The sequence below is a fragment of the Diorhabda sublineata genome, chromosome 8, assembly GCF_026230105.1.
Source record: "Diorhabda sublineata isolate icDioSubl1.1 chromosome 8, icDioSubl1.1, whole genome shotgun sequence".
NCBI classification, from domain to species: Eukaryota; Metazoa; Arthropoda; class Insecta; order Coleoptera; family Chrysomelidae; genus Diorhabda; species Diorhabda sublineata.
In genome coordinates, this window is record NC_079481.1 from 23,232,146 (window position 1) to 23,251,929 (window position 19,784).

General features: G+C 32.1%; 1 protein-coding gene across 1 annotated transcript; it reads right to left on the reverse strand.

The window, feature by feature from the left end:
- Nucleotides 1-654: 654 nt before the first annotated feature.
- Nucleotides 655-18,319, reverse strand: LOC130447241 (CDGSH iron-sulfur domain-containing protein 3, mitochondrial-like). The gene is made up of 5 exons (XM_056783949.1): nucleotides 18,190-18,319; nucleotides 17,918-17,966; nucleotides 17,735-17,864; nucleotides 12,122-12,215; nucleotides 655-1,153 (listed from the first exon to the last, which is right to left on the reverse strand). The coding sequence occupies exons 2-5, from the start codon at nucleotides 17,963-17,965 to the stop codon at nucleotides 1,012-1,014; spliced, it is 414 nt and encodes a 137-aa protein (XP_056639927.1). The 5' UTR covers nucleotide 17,966; nucleotides 18,190-18,319; the 3' UTR covers nucleotides 655-1,011.
- Nucleotides 18,320-19,784: the final 1,465 nt, after the last annotated feature.

Consider the following 19,784-nt stretch of genomic DNA (forward strand, 5'->3'; position numbering starts at 1 on the left):
TTTCGCCACTCGCAATTTTCAATACTAGCTCTCATTGGTGGACATAAAGTAATAAGTTTGCCAATGGTGGGTAATTTTTTCTTGATAAGTGTCTAAAATTGCCAACTACATTGGCAAAAGTGATTAGTATTCTTCTCTCTCTGCCAGCACCGAGCGGAAGGACACGAGCACGTCGCTCCGTCACTGACCCTCACCGCGCTTTCCACAACTGAAAATGATTACAACGACAACACCACGACCCAAAGGATTATGTCCCCCCTTTTTTGCAGTGACACTGAAGATCGTCTGCAGGTGTCCATTGAGGTAACAGTGCTCCGACAGGACTCCTGTTAGTCTTTGTACGTTTCTCTTGCTTAGGTTGATACATTCAGCAGCATTCTCTGGTTATAACTTCCAAGGAGCATCTTTGTCTGTCTAAGCCCCTTTAGATTGTCCCAGTAACTGGTTTTATTCATATCTACCTTATTTTCCTATGCTTTCTCTATTTTTAGGGGTTTGTCTGTGTGTGTCCCGGAATCCATTGTAGGGTAACATTTAATTTTTCTAGTCAATCTCAAACGAGTTTGGATTTTATGACATTGGAGCTTAGAGCTCTAATGGCTGCGTGGCTATGGACCAGGAGTCTCGAAAAGGTTAAATTAATAAAAAACAGTGTGTTTAAAATATTTTTATTGATCTGCTGAAAGTTTAACAAGCTCAGAATATACAAAAATTCCTGATAGGCGAAAGGCTGCAAAATGACAAAAATTTGCTCAAGTAATTAGACAATTTATTACCCGTTTTAGCGAATTAATATAATTGATTATTCCGAAAAAGTAGCACTTTAAAATATTCCTAAAATTAAAATATTGTAATGACTTCAAAGAATCTTATATTAGGCACTTAATGTATATATTAAAAATATCAAAACAACTTGTATATTGTGTATAGTAAATTTTTTCCGAAATAATCAATATTATTTTTTAAATATAAAAAGGGACATACTAAGTACAATTATAACGATACTATCATCTAAGCTCTTAACTCAACTAGAGACTTAGCTTCTTGCACCTCTGGTTTCCTGTGGGTTCCATCACAGAATGGACGGTTCTTGGTTTGCTTACAAACACAAAGTGAATATTCTTTAGTTTCAGGTACCATGAATTTAACAGGTCTGGAACAATAATTATTTATTATTATCAAAATAAATTCCATAGTAAAATCATGATTGGTTAGGCTAAATTTGTACTTTAGGTGTTTTTATTGACTTATGGTGACAATATTTTTACTTGAAATAGAGTAATTTTATGGTTGATCGCAATTTATTAATAATTTTTGCTGTTGTACATGTACATTTATTAAAATGGTTAATTTTAGTTTAAGTATGTACTCCAAATTATAATTTAAACCTTGAAGAGTATGCTGCAGTTTTAAGCGGTATACAGAATGAACGAGAACATGACGCGCTGTAGACTATAAATGTCAAAAATTAACCCCGAATTTAATGCTGCAAAGAATGAGCGAGAACATGATGCTGGTCCGCGAGTAAACATAACGTGCTTGTATGTAAAGGTAACAAAGATTTTTAAGCGGTCATGGACGATTTTGAAACATTTCTAATTTATTATATACTTACTCTACTGTACGAAATGTGTAGAGAAATATATACAAAGCGACGTTTGAATAGAAATATCTGCAGTTACTTTACTAAAACATATCTTTAAAGAGACTTAACAAAACATTCAATAAGAATGCCTGTATATTTTGAGAGTCGATTAAATTTAACTCTGTTGTAAGCACCATTTTGCCTTCCAAGCATAAATACCGTTGGTTCTAGGAAGTGATTTCAGATATTTTTCTCAAGGAGTTAGTCATCAGTTTTTGTTGTGGAGTTTTCAAATGAGTTATTTTTTTATAACATTCTTGTATCCATCTAACTGTTTGTTATATAAACACTTATTTAATTTATAATTTTATCTACCGCTTTAATTACCATTTACAACTACAAACTACATAAAAAAGTAATGTTATGTTTTTGACATACTGCGACGTTCAACGCGTTAAAAAAAGAGTTGGTTAACTTCAATGTCAGGAGCGCGGTTATTGTGTGTATTATTACAGTTTCTCAACAAGTTCAACCAACTTTGAAATTCATGAACGTCTACAGCTCGTTATATTCGCTTTCATTCAGAATACTGCATTAGTGTGGCTTGGAAAAGGTTTCTTATAAGTGAAAAAAAGATTTCATATGGTAAGATTTCTAGAGCATTGAAATTCCATGAAGAAATCAAATAAGTCAAGACTATGGAAGTTTTAACTAATAAACGATTTTAGTGACTTAAACGCCAAGACAAAGATTTGTTACTTTAACTTCGCCAAAATTATTCGTGTCATTATGTCAACAAGAAATAAATAATCCTACAATGAGTAGCCAACTATTAAAGTTCAATTTAAGGCGATGAGTGCATGCAACTCCACCCCTGTTAACCTCAACACAACTATTTGTTTGTTAGAAATAATTTGGGAGATGAAGACAACTAGTAGTCGAATGTAATATTAGGTGAAATCAAATTTTGCCAATTTGCAAATGACTCAAAGCATACGTATGGTGGCATCTCAATAGAGGTATCTGTTGATATTAATATGAAAGACCACACAGATATGATCATTGAGAAAAGTTATCTTAATGCTTATAAGTACACTGTTAATGCATCGGAACCACAATTTATACCCATATCTGTAGGAGGGGAAAATGTTATACAAAATTATAAAAATAGTTAAGTCAGCTAATAGCCTTAATCTTAATCTAATAAAACCTCTTTGGGGTGTAATTAACAGCTTCATAAATTAACCTCACAATATATATATATAAGATAAAACGTCACTCAATAAGTCGTGTTACTGACACACAGATGGCGCTGCAATTGTCAAATTGAAGTGACATTTACGAAGTCCCACCTTTCAAACGACTATGTGTAAAATTTCATGACATTCCGAGTGGTCACAAAAAAGTGACTGCCATTTAAGTGAAGCTACTTTTGTTATTTTCAAAACAATTTTGTGTGTTAATTTATAATTGTTCCTTGATGATGAAAAAAATACTGTAAAAGCTCATCATGTTTTCAAAAGTGTTATCCGGACTCTGCTCCATCGCAAACAATTATTTGTCATTAGTTTCCCGAATTTAAACGTTGTCGTACAGACACCGATGATGATGAACGTTCTGATTGTCCAATTGAGGTGGTTACTCCAGAAAACATAAAAAAGCCCACAAATGGGTTATATCTAATCGTAAATATAAATTGCATGAGATAGCTGAGGGTGTCAAAATATTAGAAGGCAGTGTGTTTACAATTATGCATGAACATTTGACCATGAGAAAGCTTTTTTCAAAGTGGATGCCGTGTTTATTCACAGTCGATCAAAAACATCAATATGTTGAGGATTCAAAGCAGTGTTTAGCCATTTTTACACATAAAAAATCAGATTTTTTGCTTTGATATGTGACAATAGATGAAACGGATCCATCACTTCACTCCGGATTCAAAACAATCATCATCTGAGTGGACTACAGCAGGTGAACTACGTCCGAAGCATTCAAAGGCACAACAGTCAGCTGAGAAGGTTATGCCTTCAGTATTTTGGGATACGCATGGAATATTGTTCATTGGTTATCGTCAAAAGGGAGAGACAATCAATAGCGAATACTACATAGAGGTGTTGGATCATTTGAATGCAAACATCAAGAAAAAACGGCCTCATATGTCGAAGAAAAAACCACTGTTTCACCCAGAGAGAGCACCGATTCACAAGTCGATGGCAACGATGGTTAAATTGAACGAATTACACTTTGAATAGCTTCCTCATCCACCGCATAATCCAGACCTGGCTCCCAGTGACTAGTGGCTATTCTCTGATCTCAAAAAAATACTTGCTGGTAAGAAATTCAGTTCAAATGAAGAAGCAATTGCTGAAACTGTAGCCTATTCCGAAGCAAAAGACAAATCCTTCTACAAGCACAGCATCGATAAGTTAGAATTATTATATTGCTCTTGAAGGAGATTATATTGATAAATAGAATCGATTTTTGGTAAAAAATTAGTTTTTCTTAGTTAGTCACACGACTTATTGAGGGATGTAGTATCTCTAAGACTCATTGAAATACGGAAACCTTTTGACCAAAATAAAATCTGTCTGGCTGTTAGGCCCCTTTTACTCATGGGCAATACTATGCTAAGAAGCCAACATCATGTGGCCGATGTAGCATGCAGCATTCTATTTTAACGCCGAAGCTACATCACGCTCAGATAATTTTCGAAGCATCGTGCTACCTTTGGCATGGTTTTGGTTTACTTAATTGGTTGATCGAGGGATAGACACCATAGAGTATGACTAATTAGGGATTTTTAGCAGCAGATTATTTGGTACTAAGCCATGCACGTAGACAACGGAAGAAGAAACGTTGGAAAAGAATATTATTTTAGAATGGTCTAGGGAATAGTTGGCTAACAAATTTAAGAGCAGATGCAGTGCTTTATTCAATGATTACCAGAATATCAAATGAGGACTTTGAAACAATTAATTACACCATATATTCACAACTAACAAGATAGGTTCAGTCCCATCGAGTATAAACTGCAACGATTCACAGGCGAACTATTTTTTGGTAGATACAGAACGGTTTTCTATTGGTGAGACGATTATACTCTCTTCATTTAAATCGTGAAACATCACGTTTCATTCCATAACCGATTATATTTATCAATTCAGTTTGTTGGTATTATTTCGCCAAAATCTTCACTTTTCAAAACATATACAGACAAAACATAACTTAGACACTGTTTTGAGGCACCAAAAATCTTGTATGGAAATCATCGTGTTCGAATATAAGCTACAACAGTCTGCCACATGACGCTTTGTAATTCCATGTCGCACGATTCTTGCACCAATGTGTGACATTTTTAATCATTCTAGCAAGCGGCCGTGTGGTATGCCGCATAGTGTTGCCACGATGTAAAAGGGCTCTAATCTAATCTAAACAAAAATAATAATTTTTGTATGAACGCCAAAAACATATACAGACACACCATTAAAGTAATTGTGGAGTGTAGAGGAGTAATGTCTCTGGGTTAAAAAATGTGAGCTGATTTTTGATGGGTAAATAGGTGGCGCTGATTATAGAGGGTATTGGCTTGAATTTTACGCGCTGATTTGAAAATAACTGTATAGTAATGCTTTAAATAATGCACCGTGATAATGAAATTAGTAGTATTAAAATAATGAAACGATTAACAAAACAGAATCTCGTTAAATTAACTTTATTATTTAGCTATTTATTTGGTTTAGATAATACATATATTCTAATATGAAAAAGAAGTAGAATCATGTATCAATAATGAAATCGTATAAATAAAATATTAAATTTTATCCGTAACTAATATAATAATTATAGCGATATAATTAGATCAATAAAAATAATAGAATAATAAAAAAAATTCGGTTCATAAAAATAAAATATTGAACTTCATTAGCAACTAATATAATAGTTATAGTCATATAAAAATATCAATAAGAATAATAAAATAATTGAAAATAAAACATTTTGGTTCATAGAAATAAAATATTGAACTCTATCCGCAACAAATATAATAATTATAGTTTTGTTAAAATATCATTGGTAATTAGCTTATGCAAGCAGGTACAGAAATATATCAAGTTCTTAATAAAAAATAAAAATCTAATAAGATATTAAGGATTGCACAGCTTTTCACATGAATATAATCAAACGTCAGTCACAACTTTGATAATTTCTTATACAGTAAGTGTTTAACTTCAGATCTCAATCCCATAGTACAATCAGCGCCACGTATTATCCCTACAGAATTCAGACCATATTTTAAACGTACCGTCCATAAGAGATGTTACTCCTTCTCTACACTCCAAAAAAGTAATGCATTATAAGTTATCAGATTGATAAGTTACAAAGCTGGGCTTCTTATATAATTAGTCGTTTATTATTGTGACAATGGAAAATTAAATACATAATTGAATCAAAGCAAACAAACTGCTAAAAAAATAAAGGTTATCTCCATTTTATCTAAGACATACACTTGGTTTTTACCTATATTATTGTAAAAAATAATTTTGTTAATTTTATTTATACTAGTAGAGAAAGGTACTTTATCTAATTTAATAATTTTGCAATAATCTATTAATAATATTCAGACATATCTTTATGTAATTTTCATTTCCTAAGAATGTCTGAAAGAAGATAGAAAACCTCTTTCTTTTCTACGCTACCGGCCAAAAGTTTGTTCCACTTCATTCCTTTAATTTCAAAATAATACACTTTAACAAATTTCTCGTGGTCGAAATGGTTTCTGACAAACCAAAAATAATAGTGTTCGTTACTAGTTTACTTTACACGAGCGCATGTTTATATTTTGTCTGGGAATGCAATCTAAAACTTGCAAGCACCGGCTGATTTACTAATTATCCTTCCACTGTGACTCATTTCTTCGTTGTTTATTATTGTAGATTAGTCCCAGTTAGCTCCGTAAGACGCAAGAGCGTGACGTGATTTATACTTTTTAGACCAAGGCACTTTTTTGTCAAGGGTAAAACCAAGGAGCATTAAGTCTTCATAGTCTAGGTAAAACTAACAGTACCATTGCCGCCAAATTAAGAATACCTCGACTTTCCGTGAGATATGAAGTTAGAAAATATTCATCCACTAGGAGCTTTGCCGATAGAAAACGTTCAGGGCGGTCTCGAAAGACCACAACTGTTTTGAACAATTGTTTTGATCAGTGAACGTGAATGAAGACTAACGAGTCCAAAGATAACAGCTTAGATAAATTAATCTAGGGATCTGCCTTTGAGTACTTCTAGAGTTAAAAGTAGATTGAGAGGAGGTGACTTTGTTGGAAGCCTTGTGAAAGACGTGAAAATAAAATTAAGAGGTTGCAGGGGCTGAAGAACATAAAAATTATACGCATGAAGAATGGGAGAGAGTTTTATGGAGTGATGAGTCAGAGTATGAATTTTTTTGGGTCTAAGGGAAGAGTGTTGGTTGCGCAGGTGAAAGAAAGAGTGGATGTTAGAATCTAAGATCCACGTATAATCTCGAATGTAAAATACGGCGGAGGCTTGGTGATGGTTTCGGGATGTTGTGGAGGAAGGGTGTCATAATTTTTCTATTTATCAGAACATAAATTGTATATTGTACATAATAATTAATCTTCACTTTCAAAATATTTTTCAGCTCAAAATAAACAATAGTTAGGTATCAACTTAATTTGAGCTGGTTAATAAATATTCAAGTGACTCACTAACAATGGAATGTACAACACTACAAAGCCACTTTGATAGTGCTACCAACTAGTCATTGAAAGACTGTGAAGCCGGTTCTGTGCCCAATATACCTCTTCATCTCGAAAAATTTTCGAAAATTTCTTAAATCGAAAATTATGCTAGCTTACGCGATTAGAAAATAGAGATCTTAACCATCATGACGCATTTTGTTTTGAAAACGAAGTAGTTTTCCAAGAGTTTCCAGAGAGCAGTTTCCACGTGCACCTGGAACGTAAATTGGCTTGAATCCGCACTGGCGGCAATTCGCGAGCGGATGGTGAGGCTTTGATGGAGATTTACTCAGAAATAGTGCCTCCGACGAAAAAATGACAGGAGACCTTTTTGTGCTCTACATTTTTTGTTCTGGCAGTTCTTTCGAATTCCCCTTGGTTTTCGAGTTATTTACGTTTAAAAATTTTTTTAAGTTGATAAGTTCAAACGTTTCGAAAACCCATGTCCTCAATTTTGTTAAGAGTCCTTCGAAAAGAAAACAATTTCACGAATACATTAACGCAGAATGTAATGAGAATCTGTGAGGGGGTTCGCTTCTTTTATTGGTTCATTTGTATTTACGCCATAATATACCATTTTAAGAAATATATACAAACAAGAATATACAGATAATGAAATGTTATTTTGAGGATCCATACAATCAACAAGTACTTAATTCACTTTTGTGTGCTTATGCATATAGGCGTTGGATTATTTAAAAAAATTGTATTATAAATGCTATATGCTTGCTGTTGCGTTTTTCCTCGTTTTTGATGCTGATAAATTTACAAGCTTATCACCTTCAATTCTAATTATGTTGATAACGAAATTAACTTGATAAAAGAATAGTTTGGAAAAAAAATTCAAGTACTACTTAAACTTTTGTATCTTACATAATACATAGTAACACATTTAATTGTTTTCAAATACTTTACACAACGTATTTTGTTGAAATGTATCTTTTTCGCAATACAGAACGAAATTATATGTATTTTACAACTAGTTTCACTTTCAGTTCAAATAACCTTCATTACATAAATAATGCACAAGCAACTGATATAATTAAATAAACAGGGTGTCCGATAAAATTCCTACAACATTTTCTTATTATCCATATTAGAAACGCAAGAAAAATATTGATATAATACACACTAATTCAAAATATTTGCTTAACCTTGTTTTGGATAATTTTTTATTATAATTTTTCCAATATCAATTGAAGATTATAAAAACCCTTGCCGACAATTATAAATACTTTTGAAAAGGTGTATGCGAGAAAGTATTCGTTAAAAGGCAATCGAATCATAATAAATTAGAGAGATCAACTTAATTGTAGTCCTACTTGGAACTTGGAAAAAAAAATATCATTATACCTCGTTAACTTGCTACAACTGAATATTAAATTATAAAACGTGAATAGACGAGTAAAATGTATCTGCCTTTAAATGAGTTTGGTTTAAACAGGACATCAGACATGAACGGAGCCCTTTTTTGTACCTCATTCATTTTTTTTATTGAATTGATTTGATTGAATTATGAAGGGTTTTAAAGAGGTTGATACCACATACGCATCTTCTTCTTTTGGAGACTGATTACATTTTCGTAATTCTGATTTTACTTTTACCCATATAGGGTTAAATAACAGTAAGCAATTATTTGTTTGTTGCGCCTTTTTTACGATCGTGGGCAGGAATAGGAATATTTTTTTCAAACAAATGCTAAAATGTGAGCTTTGTTACTAGTACTATTTAGTATCTTAAGTAGTTGTAGAGAGTGGTGGAATGCGTTGTCCATAACGATTACTGAATAGAAATGCATTTATGTTAACGATTCGATGTTTTCATTGGTAAACCATGGAGATATTGAGTCCACGTGGACTGACGGTTTTTTAGATGTTTACCGAATTTTATGCGGAGATTATGAGTGTCGTCCGTATTTATGAAATACTGTCGTCTGCAATTGATATTGGAAGAACTATAGCTTTCATATAATTTCAAATCGATCCTAGTTGGATTGTGGGCGGTCAAGGACCGTTACATACATACACCTTCTGATACGCTCATCGTGCTTCATTTGAAACTACCAAAGGTCGATGTCTTTTGGAAAGTTACAGACACAAAGCAAGCTACTGAGGTATGTGATGGGAACACTTTTAGCTATACCAAAAATGGATTCTGATTGGTAGATTTCCTGATTTCAATTTGGTGAACGAATCTGCATCATTGTTGTTCTTGTTGCCAAATGAGCGAGACTTCACGACCATCACTCACCAGCTCTTACTCTGCACTCTAACACAAACCTACAGCACACAGTTTCAGCCATTATGGCCTCTGCTTTCTGAGCAGATTGTGTTTCTATGGCGTCGATTGAATATTAGAAGTCGACATTCTTTCACATTGGATACTCTGGATTGGAATATAGTATCATGTTTCTCAAGCGAGAAAAATTCATTTATTTTGTGATACCTTCCAGAAGCCCTGTGAAGCCCTTCATCGTGTACCTTCAGCTCTTGTTGATTCCATACCAGGCAACAATCCACTATTGTCTTTACACATCTTTGCATCATCATAAGAATTTAATAAAATCAAATTTCAATATAATTGTAGAATAAGAAACAATAGAATATAATATTTTTATCAATTCCTACTTCAATATTGAGATGAATTATTTTATTTACTGCTAATATCCACTAAGTTAGAATTCGTAATTATAATACCATATTCAAAGTATTGACTGAAATCTGATACACAGATGAAACTTGTAACCGACATTTGTACTAGAAGTGAGACTTTTCAATGTTATTCTAACTTTCAACACTTTCAATGGAAAATACACTAGAAACAAAATGTTTGAAAATCATTCAGAAATCATACCAGAAAAAAACCAATATTTCCTGAAGAAGAAAAGCTGACAATAAAATGTTCTGAAGACATAGAAACCAAAATGCTGAGTAGGAGTTTTCTAATCAAGAACTCGTCCTGTAGAAAAATTTTAAGAAATCAAAAATTTTTCGAGGAAATTTTGGACAACTTAATAAACTCCAAACACATTTTAACAAAATTAATATCCAGCCTTTGGAATTCAATTTAAAAAAATTGAACTGAAATATATTTACACCAATAGTTGGAGAAAAATTTAATTTCCATATCCCCAGCATTTGGACTGTTTTTCTGTATTTCTGCACAGTATTAATTTTTATTTGTTAATTCGGAAGAAAATACAGAGAAACTCTACAAGAAAATAGAATTCAGCTCATAGGGGTCAAGTGTAATATAGTTTAAATTCCTTAACACACATTGAATAAATTGCTGAATCATTAAATTTTGTTATCACCAGACATAGTTATTTCCAATAGAAATAGTTTTTGCTTATATTGTACCGAGTGGTAAATTATTAACAAATTGGTTTTCAAACCTTCAGCACCAGACTGACTACTCTACTTTCATTAGAACCATCCTTGGAGATATAAATTAGGGACATTAAAAGGGCTTATACACAGAGCTCAACGTCTAAGTAGTTAATGGTTACCCAAGAGAGCTGGTAGGTAGATGTATTATAAATTTTCTTACATTAGAGGATTGTCGGGAAAACTTTGAAACTGTTTCAAAACGAACTCTTCAAATAATAGTGATTCTATTCAATAAACAAAGTGGGCAATTTATTCACACATATCAAAGGCAAAATACCTAAGCTCCAGCATTCCAATCTGAATCAGAAAATAAATTGTTTAGACTGCATCGGTATAACCAAGCAGTAATTGAAATCCAGAATATACCAGCAAGAATATGATTGTCGAGAACGTAATAAGAACAAAAAAGATAATGGCTAATCTCGGGGTTCAATATAATATTTCTTTGATTGCTTCATCCAATTTCATTAATTGTTGATAGTAAACATCAGAACACGTTTGGTTCTTGTAATCCCACCAAACTGACAGCAAGAGATTTTTTGTTGTTTTTCAGCTTTCGATGTGGTTTGTGCTGGTTTATCGTGTTTGCTTCATGATAGTTTTCGAACTATATCACTGTACAGGGCCTATTTTTCATCACCAGTTATAATTCTTTTCAAGAAAGGATCGGTTCCTTTTCGTTTAAACTGCATATCGCAAATGTTGATTCTTTGCGTTAAATCAATTCGTGAGCTACCCAAATATTAAGCTTCTTAACTAGCCCAAGCCATTTCAAGTGTTTTTTCAATTGTTGTATGCGATACATGTAGCCTCTTCGCAACCTCTCGAACAGTTATATAACGATTCTCTTAAATTATGACTTTGATTTGATCACCATCACCTTTAGTATGCTGACCAGAACTTGTCAATCTTTGAGGGAAAAATCTCCAGAGCGGAATTTTTTATACCAATTCTGACACGTGCGTTTTGTTAAGTACTCAGCACCATAAACTTCACATATTTCTTTGTGAGTCGCAGCAGTTTCCTTTTCTTTATGGAAATAAAAAAGTTCGTTTCTGCACTTCATTTAAAATAAATCCACAACTAAAAGCTTTAATAACAATCACGCACTAGTTGCTTCTAAAGTTATGTCAATGTGACCAGTATCACGCGATAAACGGCAAAGTACAGCACTAACATAAGTTATTCAAAAATGAAGCGAGGCTCTCCATCAGTAAAAAGCGAAAGTACTTAGTTAGTTGTCAACCTTATAGTTGTACTTTGAAGGTATTGGTGTAAATATATTAAGAGAGAAAGAAAAGAAAAAAAATGTTATATTGTATATATGATGTATTTTAAGAGAAAAAAATTAATAACTTATATATATTTTTTATTCATTAAAACACTCACCTTTGCCAGATCCATTTGAAGATATTCAAGTGAGTTCCATCACAGAAAGGTTGGTTTTTACTTTGTCCGCAAAGACACCACCAATATACTTTCTCTGAAAAACAAGTCGAAGTTAATACCCACTATACTGTCACACACCCTAAGTGATATCAACTTAATTATTAACGAAAACTAACGTTTATAACTTTCTACTTAAAGTTTTGACATTCCATCTTCCATCCTTCTTTTACATCCGATCCTATTTTCTTCAAAACAGTCAGAAGAACTCCGAGGGTTCAATAGATATATAGTAATAAGGACAAAAAAATGAAAAAAAAATTTAACAAAAAACTTGTTTAACAATATTGAAACAAGTGAATTGCAACCAATCAACTAACCCAGGAGTATTAAATCAATGTTGAAAACAATCTAGGATATAAACGTGATGTCGCTGCGTATCATAATAGGTTCGTTCCAACCATCAAAAAACTGTCCTTGGTACGGTGAACCGTTTCAAGGACGGTCTTTTCGATACTTTGTTGATAGCAAGTACTATTACAAGAACCGTGCATAGCCGGAGATTGCGCAGAACATGTCATTCAAACGCTTCCAACAGCCGTTTCAAGAACGGTACCGACTAGCAAGTTGGAACAAACTTATAAGTTTTAGTTTATACCGGGAAATAGAGTCCACCTTATTTTCATAAATATGTCATATCAATATGGTCATTAAAAATGGGAAAATTAATATTGTCAATGGTTTTTTCCCATTTTTTTTTGTTTTTTCAGTACATTTAGATAAATATTAGACCTAAAATGTACGTATTTTTATTGGGAACAATATACAAAAGGATTTCCTTTATTTCTGCTTTCTTTGTAATGTTCTGTGAATTTAACAATTATTTAATTACTTTATTTGTTTCTTGTTAATGAAAGTTTAACTCTTCCAATATCAATTGCAGAAGACAGTTATTAGAGAAACAATAAATATTTCATAAATACGCACGGCACTCATAGCAAATTTAGAAATGAAAAATACTGTTTACTCCTTGTATAAAATTCGGAAAATATTTAACAAACCGTCAGTCCACGTGGACTCATCATCTCCACTGTTTACCAATGAAAACATCGAATCGTAAACATAAATGCATTTCTATTGGTCGAAGCTGTCAGTCGTATGTACACAATTTCTTCGAAACATTCATGCCAGACAGTCTGCGATAAGTAGTAGCGTTGCTTGGTGAGATTCATTTAATTCATAAATTTCTTTAAATAAATAGAAATATGGCGTTCTTCACACCATGGGCGAATAAAGACAGTTAAATTGCACAGTGTAGTGAGAATAAAGACAGGTATGAATTTAATAATAAAAATTTAGATATACCAACACAGCAAGTTATTTTAAATATATTCGAATGTTTAAAAAAGTAAAATATTCAGCATTCTGATAACGCAGACATAACAAGAATTGCTGAATTAACTGGAGTAAATAAATTTTCCATTTATCGAGTAGTCACGAAAGGAGTTGTTGTGGATCATTCACAGAACTTAAAAACAAGTAAAGAAAGCTGAAATCAGTTGACAAAGCTACTCAAGATTTTATATGTAGGGCAATTTACAAGAAGAACAGGGTCGCGACATTAGAAGTAATACAACAAAAGGTAGCAAATTATCCAGAATAAAATTATACCAGTTTAGAAACATTTAGTAAAGTTTTGTCAGCACGTGGATCGTTTGACGGCAAAAAGATTATTTGCGTCAGATAAAAGACTACCGAATTTCTAATAGACATATAATCTATCTAGATGAAACATGTTTTGATGTAGTAAATTTCGGTTGGGTTAACAATAGTAAAAATTGCTGTTTGTATGGGCCATGTTCTAACGGGAAACGCATTATGATTATTAGTATATGTTAAGAAAACTCTGCAGCTGATTATCATGAAGATATGACAGTAGAATTATTTAACGAGTGGTTTAATGAACAGCTTTTACCTAAAATTCCACCAGTCAGTAATCGTTATGGACAACGCATCCTAACACTCGTGGCAACTCCTTGAGATACCAAATAATAGTAGTAACAAAATTCGAATTTTAGTATTCATGCCTGAAAAAAATATTCCTATTCCTGTCCACGATCGTATAAAAGGCCCAACAAACAAAGAGTTGATTATTGTTATTAAAGGTAAAGTAAAGTTAGAGAAAATTTATTATATTGACAAGCTGTGCAAAGAACAGGGTTATACTCTTCTCAGGCTACCTCCTCACTATTGCAAATTTAACCCTATAGAGTAAATATGGGCATAAATAAAATCAGAATTATGAAAATATAATAACTTTCCAAAACTGAGTAAAGAGGTTGTAGAACTCGTAAAAAAAGTTGTAGCAGCAGACCGCCAAGAGCTTTAGAAAAATTGTGTAGAACATGTTATCAAAAAAGAAGATGAGTATGTGGTATCACCCTCTTTACAACCCATCATAATTCAATAAAAAAATGACTATTTCAGACGATTCCGACTACCATTATTTCTTATAAAAATACTTTGGAATTGAAATGTTTTTTTCTTTTGTTTTATTTGCAAAGAATTAATTTTCATTTATGGTTTTTGCTTTGAAATTTAGTTTTCCAGAAAAAAAAGGAATGGGGTACAAAAAGGGCTCAGTTCATGCCTGGTGCCCTATTTAAACCAAACTACCTTACAGGCAGGTACATTTTACTCGTCTAGTTACGTTTTAAAATTTAATATTCAGTTGTAGCAAGTTAGCGAGGTATAATTCAATGAATACTTTCTCGCATAAGATATACATATTTTTAAAAGTATTTATAAAAATAATAAAGGGTTTTTATATAAGTTTTTATAATCTGCAACTGATATTGGAAGAACTATAACATAATTTTTTATCAAATTGCTGAAAACAATAATTTTTTTCTATTTTGTATCAATTAGAGACGACAAGAAAATTTCAACTTTTTAGAATATTTAATAATTTGTAAAAATTGTTTAAATTTTGAAATTCAATTAATTTTTTCCAAATTTTTTAAACTGTTTTTAGTAGTAAATAATTGCCCTTTGGCACCACAATTAAGTGTTTCATAAGTTTGTCAATCAACGCCTCTCATACTTCAACTGCTTGAGGGCAATTAATGTTTTTATATAGTTTTTATTTTCTGAAGTACCTTCATTTTGTAGTCGTTGGTTCACTACCTACATAAGTCAAAATCATATTAACCGGTTTATTATTAATCCAATTAACGGCAACAACACTAACTTTGTCAAATGTATCAACCTTTTGAATGAAAAATCCACGTTCTCGTTTTTTAACTCCTTTTGTGGCGATGTATCTATATTAGGAACTGAGTACTGTACCTAGAGGCAAAAGTCTTCATAAGATGTACCTAGAGCTTGTGGCTATTTAACCAATTATCAAAAAAGATCTTATGATTAACACGTCTTGGTACTGTTTCAATATAACGAGTCACGACTATGGCGCTAACATCAAACTCTGGTGCACCTTCAGGACGTGTATCACCAGCGAAAATATCAAAATCATAACTTGAAACCTGAAATTCCACTAAAAAATTGATTCTTATATCCCCATTTAAGTGCCTTCACTGGGTTGTATTGTTTCAGGTCTTGACGAACTTTTTTAGGGATTATCTATTCATTAACTACATATATTCCTCTTTGGGTACTAGCAAATGCTGCCAAATGCCATCTAAAAGTGGGAGCACTTTGAATTATGATCTGGACTGCATAAGGGGATATAATTATTATCGTCATTGAAGTGTATATTTCTTTTTATTATTTCAAATCTATTGCATGTCATAGTTTCGGAAATGTGTGGCTGTCCTAAAGTCTTGTTCCAGTAATATCGTGAAGCAGGTAATATCACTATGTCTATGTGAATATTACAATTACAATAATACAATGTCAATAAATTTCTCCATTTCTTGTTTGGTTATTTTAGTGGATTTGTTTATGTTGTCTTGTAGGAATTTTAAATTAGACTGATTTGTTATAATTTGTATCAGATCCTAAGAAAATAAAAATAAAAAAAATATATGCCAGGGTTTCATGTTTTTAAATAAACTCTGGTTACTGTGTGGCTCTAATGTGTATAGTTATTTTTTGTGCAATATAACATGAAAAAAAAAATATTAAACCTGGTAGACCAAATATGGGTTTATATGCAGTAGAGGATTGAGGTAATAATGGACTGGCATTATTTAAATAATTCTAAAATTAGACTTGCATTCTAACTGGTATACCCAAAACTGTCAATAATTTTGTGGGATACAAAATAATGATACATATAAACGAAACAATTTCGAATATTTGATAAGCTTAAATAAACAACAACTAACTTCTATGATAATGTATTTATAGAGAATCTATCAATTAAATTTATTGAAAAGCATTTTGCTTGATGCCTACTAATACTGCACATATTATAAAATACTAGTCAATATATTTGCTAAATTAATAGCTCCTCCCTAGAGAGGGAAAGTACTTTTCCAACATAGAGAGGAAAAGTGACATTTATAGGAAAAATATAAAGTCATACACTGAAACATATCAGACACGTTCATTAGTCTGCTATAGAGCAGGAATATGTATCAACCAAACAATTTCTTGCAAAAAGAGAAAAGTTTTGAACTAAATTATGAGTCACTGAAGTTGACGAAAATGATTGTAATCAGCCAAGTACAAGTACTTCTGGGAGATATCAGCTGAATAATATTGTTTTTAATGAACATATCACAAAAACTGCGTTGGTTCCAACTCTCACTTCCAGTGGTATTCAAATAACTCAAAATTGTGCATTTAACATTAGTATAAATAATAACACTACCACAATTTAAACATCTGTGGAATGGAAGGATGAAAATAATGTGCATGTAAGTTATACTATACCTACTTTTTATTTTTTTTAAATACATTTTAAAATTTAAAATAATTGAGAATGACTCTTCCTCTTGAGAATGAAATGTATACTTTGAATAGAGGTAGGTAGAAAATTCTTTTATCAATGTTTAATAACTGAAGTCAAATTTATTTTATTATATGGCATTATTAAATTCTAACAATAAATGGAAAAACATTTCAACACTGTAAATTTTCATACAACCAATAAAAACCATTAAACTATTTAATCTCATGATGAATGATTAAAGTTGAGACCTAAATAGTAAACTACAACCCAAGGTCAGAAAGTTGGATTTCCCAGTATATGTGGATAAAATTATAATGACTAATTATATTTCTCAGATTAAATTTAAAATTCATAAATAATTCCTCCATACTTAGGTGAATTTTGGGAAATGGCTAAGAATTTGAAATATTTTTTCCTATCTAAATATTTTCATATTTATGAAGTGACATCATTGGGTGTTTGCTATTATATAGTGCAGAGTGCAACTTAACTGAAGGGGCAAAAAAACTGATTACCATAGCATAACCTCCAGACATAAAATAAACTAATTATTACATAGTCACCATTTTGGTATGAATTAATTTAAATAAAAACAATCAATGCATTGAAGGTATATCTATAACATCATACCAAATAAAAAAAATTAACATTACTTATGAATTAATACAAGTTAGTATGTATTCAAAAAATATTATAAATACCTGCTTGTAATTCGAGTTTTATTGGTTTCTTATCGTTAATAACTCCATTAGTATATTTTTCATGAGATTTAATAGTCTCTTCCTCTAGTACATTTCTAGGCGGTGCTGGTGGTTCAGTAGAATACATTGCCTATAACATTCAATTGTTATTTTATTTATAATGAATTCTATAGTATCTCTTACCTTTGGAACTAGACTTAACCTACTTCTAACCACCCTCGAAAGCATCATCCTAAAATAAAATTTCTTTTATTATTTTTAAATTCTAACTGGATCGCTTGTACAAATCACTGCGTATAATTAACTGTCTGCTGCATTCTATATATCATCATAACTTTATTTTATGATAGGTATAATATGAAAAATTATCGTTTTTAAAAGATTTAGTTCTTAGATAATGAATATAAGTCCTAGGCTAAATATTATTTCACTAAATTATAGTAAGCTTTGTGTACCTTGCCTAGATTTTATCTTAAAACTGTAAATAGAATACACAAAGCATACACTTTGCTACTGATATAAATTTCTGTCTGCTACACTAATCAACCGTTTCCTATATCTGGCCAACAAATCCACCCAATAATTATTACACTGTTGCCACATTTCAAAATAATTTTTCTCAAAAAACGATAGACAACACTAAATACTTGCCTGAAAAACATATCATATAAATAGTTTGTCGTAATCATAGACAAAGTAATACTAGACTGCGCTTTCAATAAAATTCATGCCCCAATATTAGAATGAGATACAAAAAAAGTTACGGAAAAGCTAATCTGTCAAGTGCTCCTTTTAATTTCTTGTACTCTTTCCACCGTTATATTTTTCAATATATGTAATACTCCTATATAGACAGTTGGTATGGGAAAAACAGTCCCTACGTTACGGTGTCGACAATATTCATTTTCTCTCTCGTTCGAGACATTTTATCTATACTGCGCATTCTTGAGAATGCCTCCTGTACTTTCTTCTAAATCAAAGAGGAAGCTTCAATATCTTCCATTATCGGCATGTACCAAACTCACAGATTCACACTTTAATGTATAATAATGTGAGGTCCTTGAAATTAGGTCTCGAAATTTAACTTAATTTAATATTTGTTAAATAAATAGCCACTTACCCTCAAGAATTCTAGCCAAGATAGGTGCGTTGCTCCCCTCTTCAAAAAGCTATACATAACGATATTACTATAAACTTCATAGAGTTATATATTTGGCTCACAAGCATCTTCAAAGAGTGGATAATCTTGTACTGAACACAAACGAACTACGTCGCCGACCCAAAACCTTCGAACAAGAATTACTTTCGGTATAAAATCATAATAAAAACACGCTAATTTGGCGTTTTAGAAGTCGTGGAATCCATTTATCGAGGTCCCAGATGTTAGAAGTTAGTACTTTCGATTTTACCATTAATTAGAGTCGGTGCCATTGGCTTCGATCTTTGCAATTAGATTTATGAATTATACGAAACGGCGTTCCATCTTGAATTTTAAAATATGTCGCATTCCATACAAAAATATCTTTTTTTGAGTTATCGACCGATTGAGATAAATTAACTTAGCCTGGAAACATATAAGGTTTGTTCTTGGTAGCTGCACTGGCAGAACTAGTTCAGGAAGTGTACTCTAATGTGTTCTTTGTAGCAGAACCAACGCTAGTGTCTCTGTTCTTAGTAGCACTGCAAGATAACTAGTTCATCCAGTTCACTGTACTGCTTGCACTGGGCCTAGAGTCAGTTCCGCCAGTGCAGTGCAATAAGTGTAATCAATATAGTGCAAAAAAGAAAGGCTTAAAATATTAAAAACTACTAAATCGTTTTCCATTATTTTTAATTCTATGCACTCATGAACTGGCCTGCACTGGTCCAGTTCAGCTACCAAAAACAAACCTATAGATCACATCATAGTCAACCACAAGTATAATACAGAGACAGGTGCTAGCACGATATAGTTTTAACAAGATTAAGAGACTGTTCCCAATTGCGCGTTCTCCAAAGTACAACCTTTCATTTAATTTATAAATCCAGTTCCAAAAGCTAAAGAGGAAGC

What these genes read in the sequence shown, in the direction of transcription:
- LOC130447241 (XM_056783949.1), bottom strand. Translation starts at nt 17,965, where the DNA reads ATGATGCTTTCGAGGGTGGTTAGAAGTAGGTTAAGTCTAGTTCCAAAG. An exon ending in AAAACTCGAATTACAAGCAG is followed by an intron (nt 12,216 to 17,734) that starts GTATTTATAATA and finishes CTTGTTTTTCAG; the next exon opens with AGAAAGTATATTGGTGGTGT. An exon ending in TTCAAATGGATCTGGCAAAG is followed by an intron (nt 1,154 to 12,121) that starts GTGAGTGTTTTA and finishes TTATTGTTCCAG; the next exon opens with ACCTGTTAAATTCATGGTAC.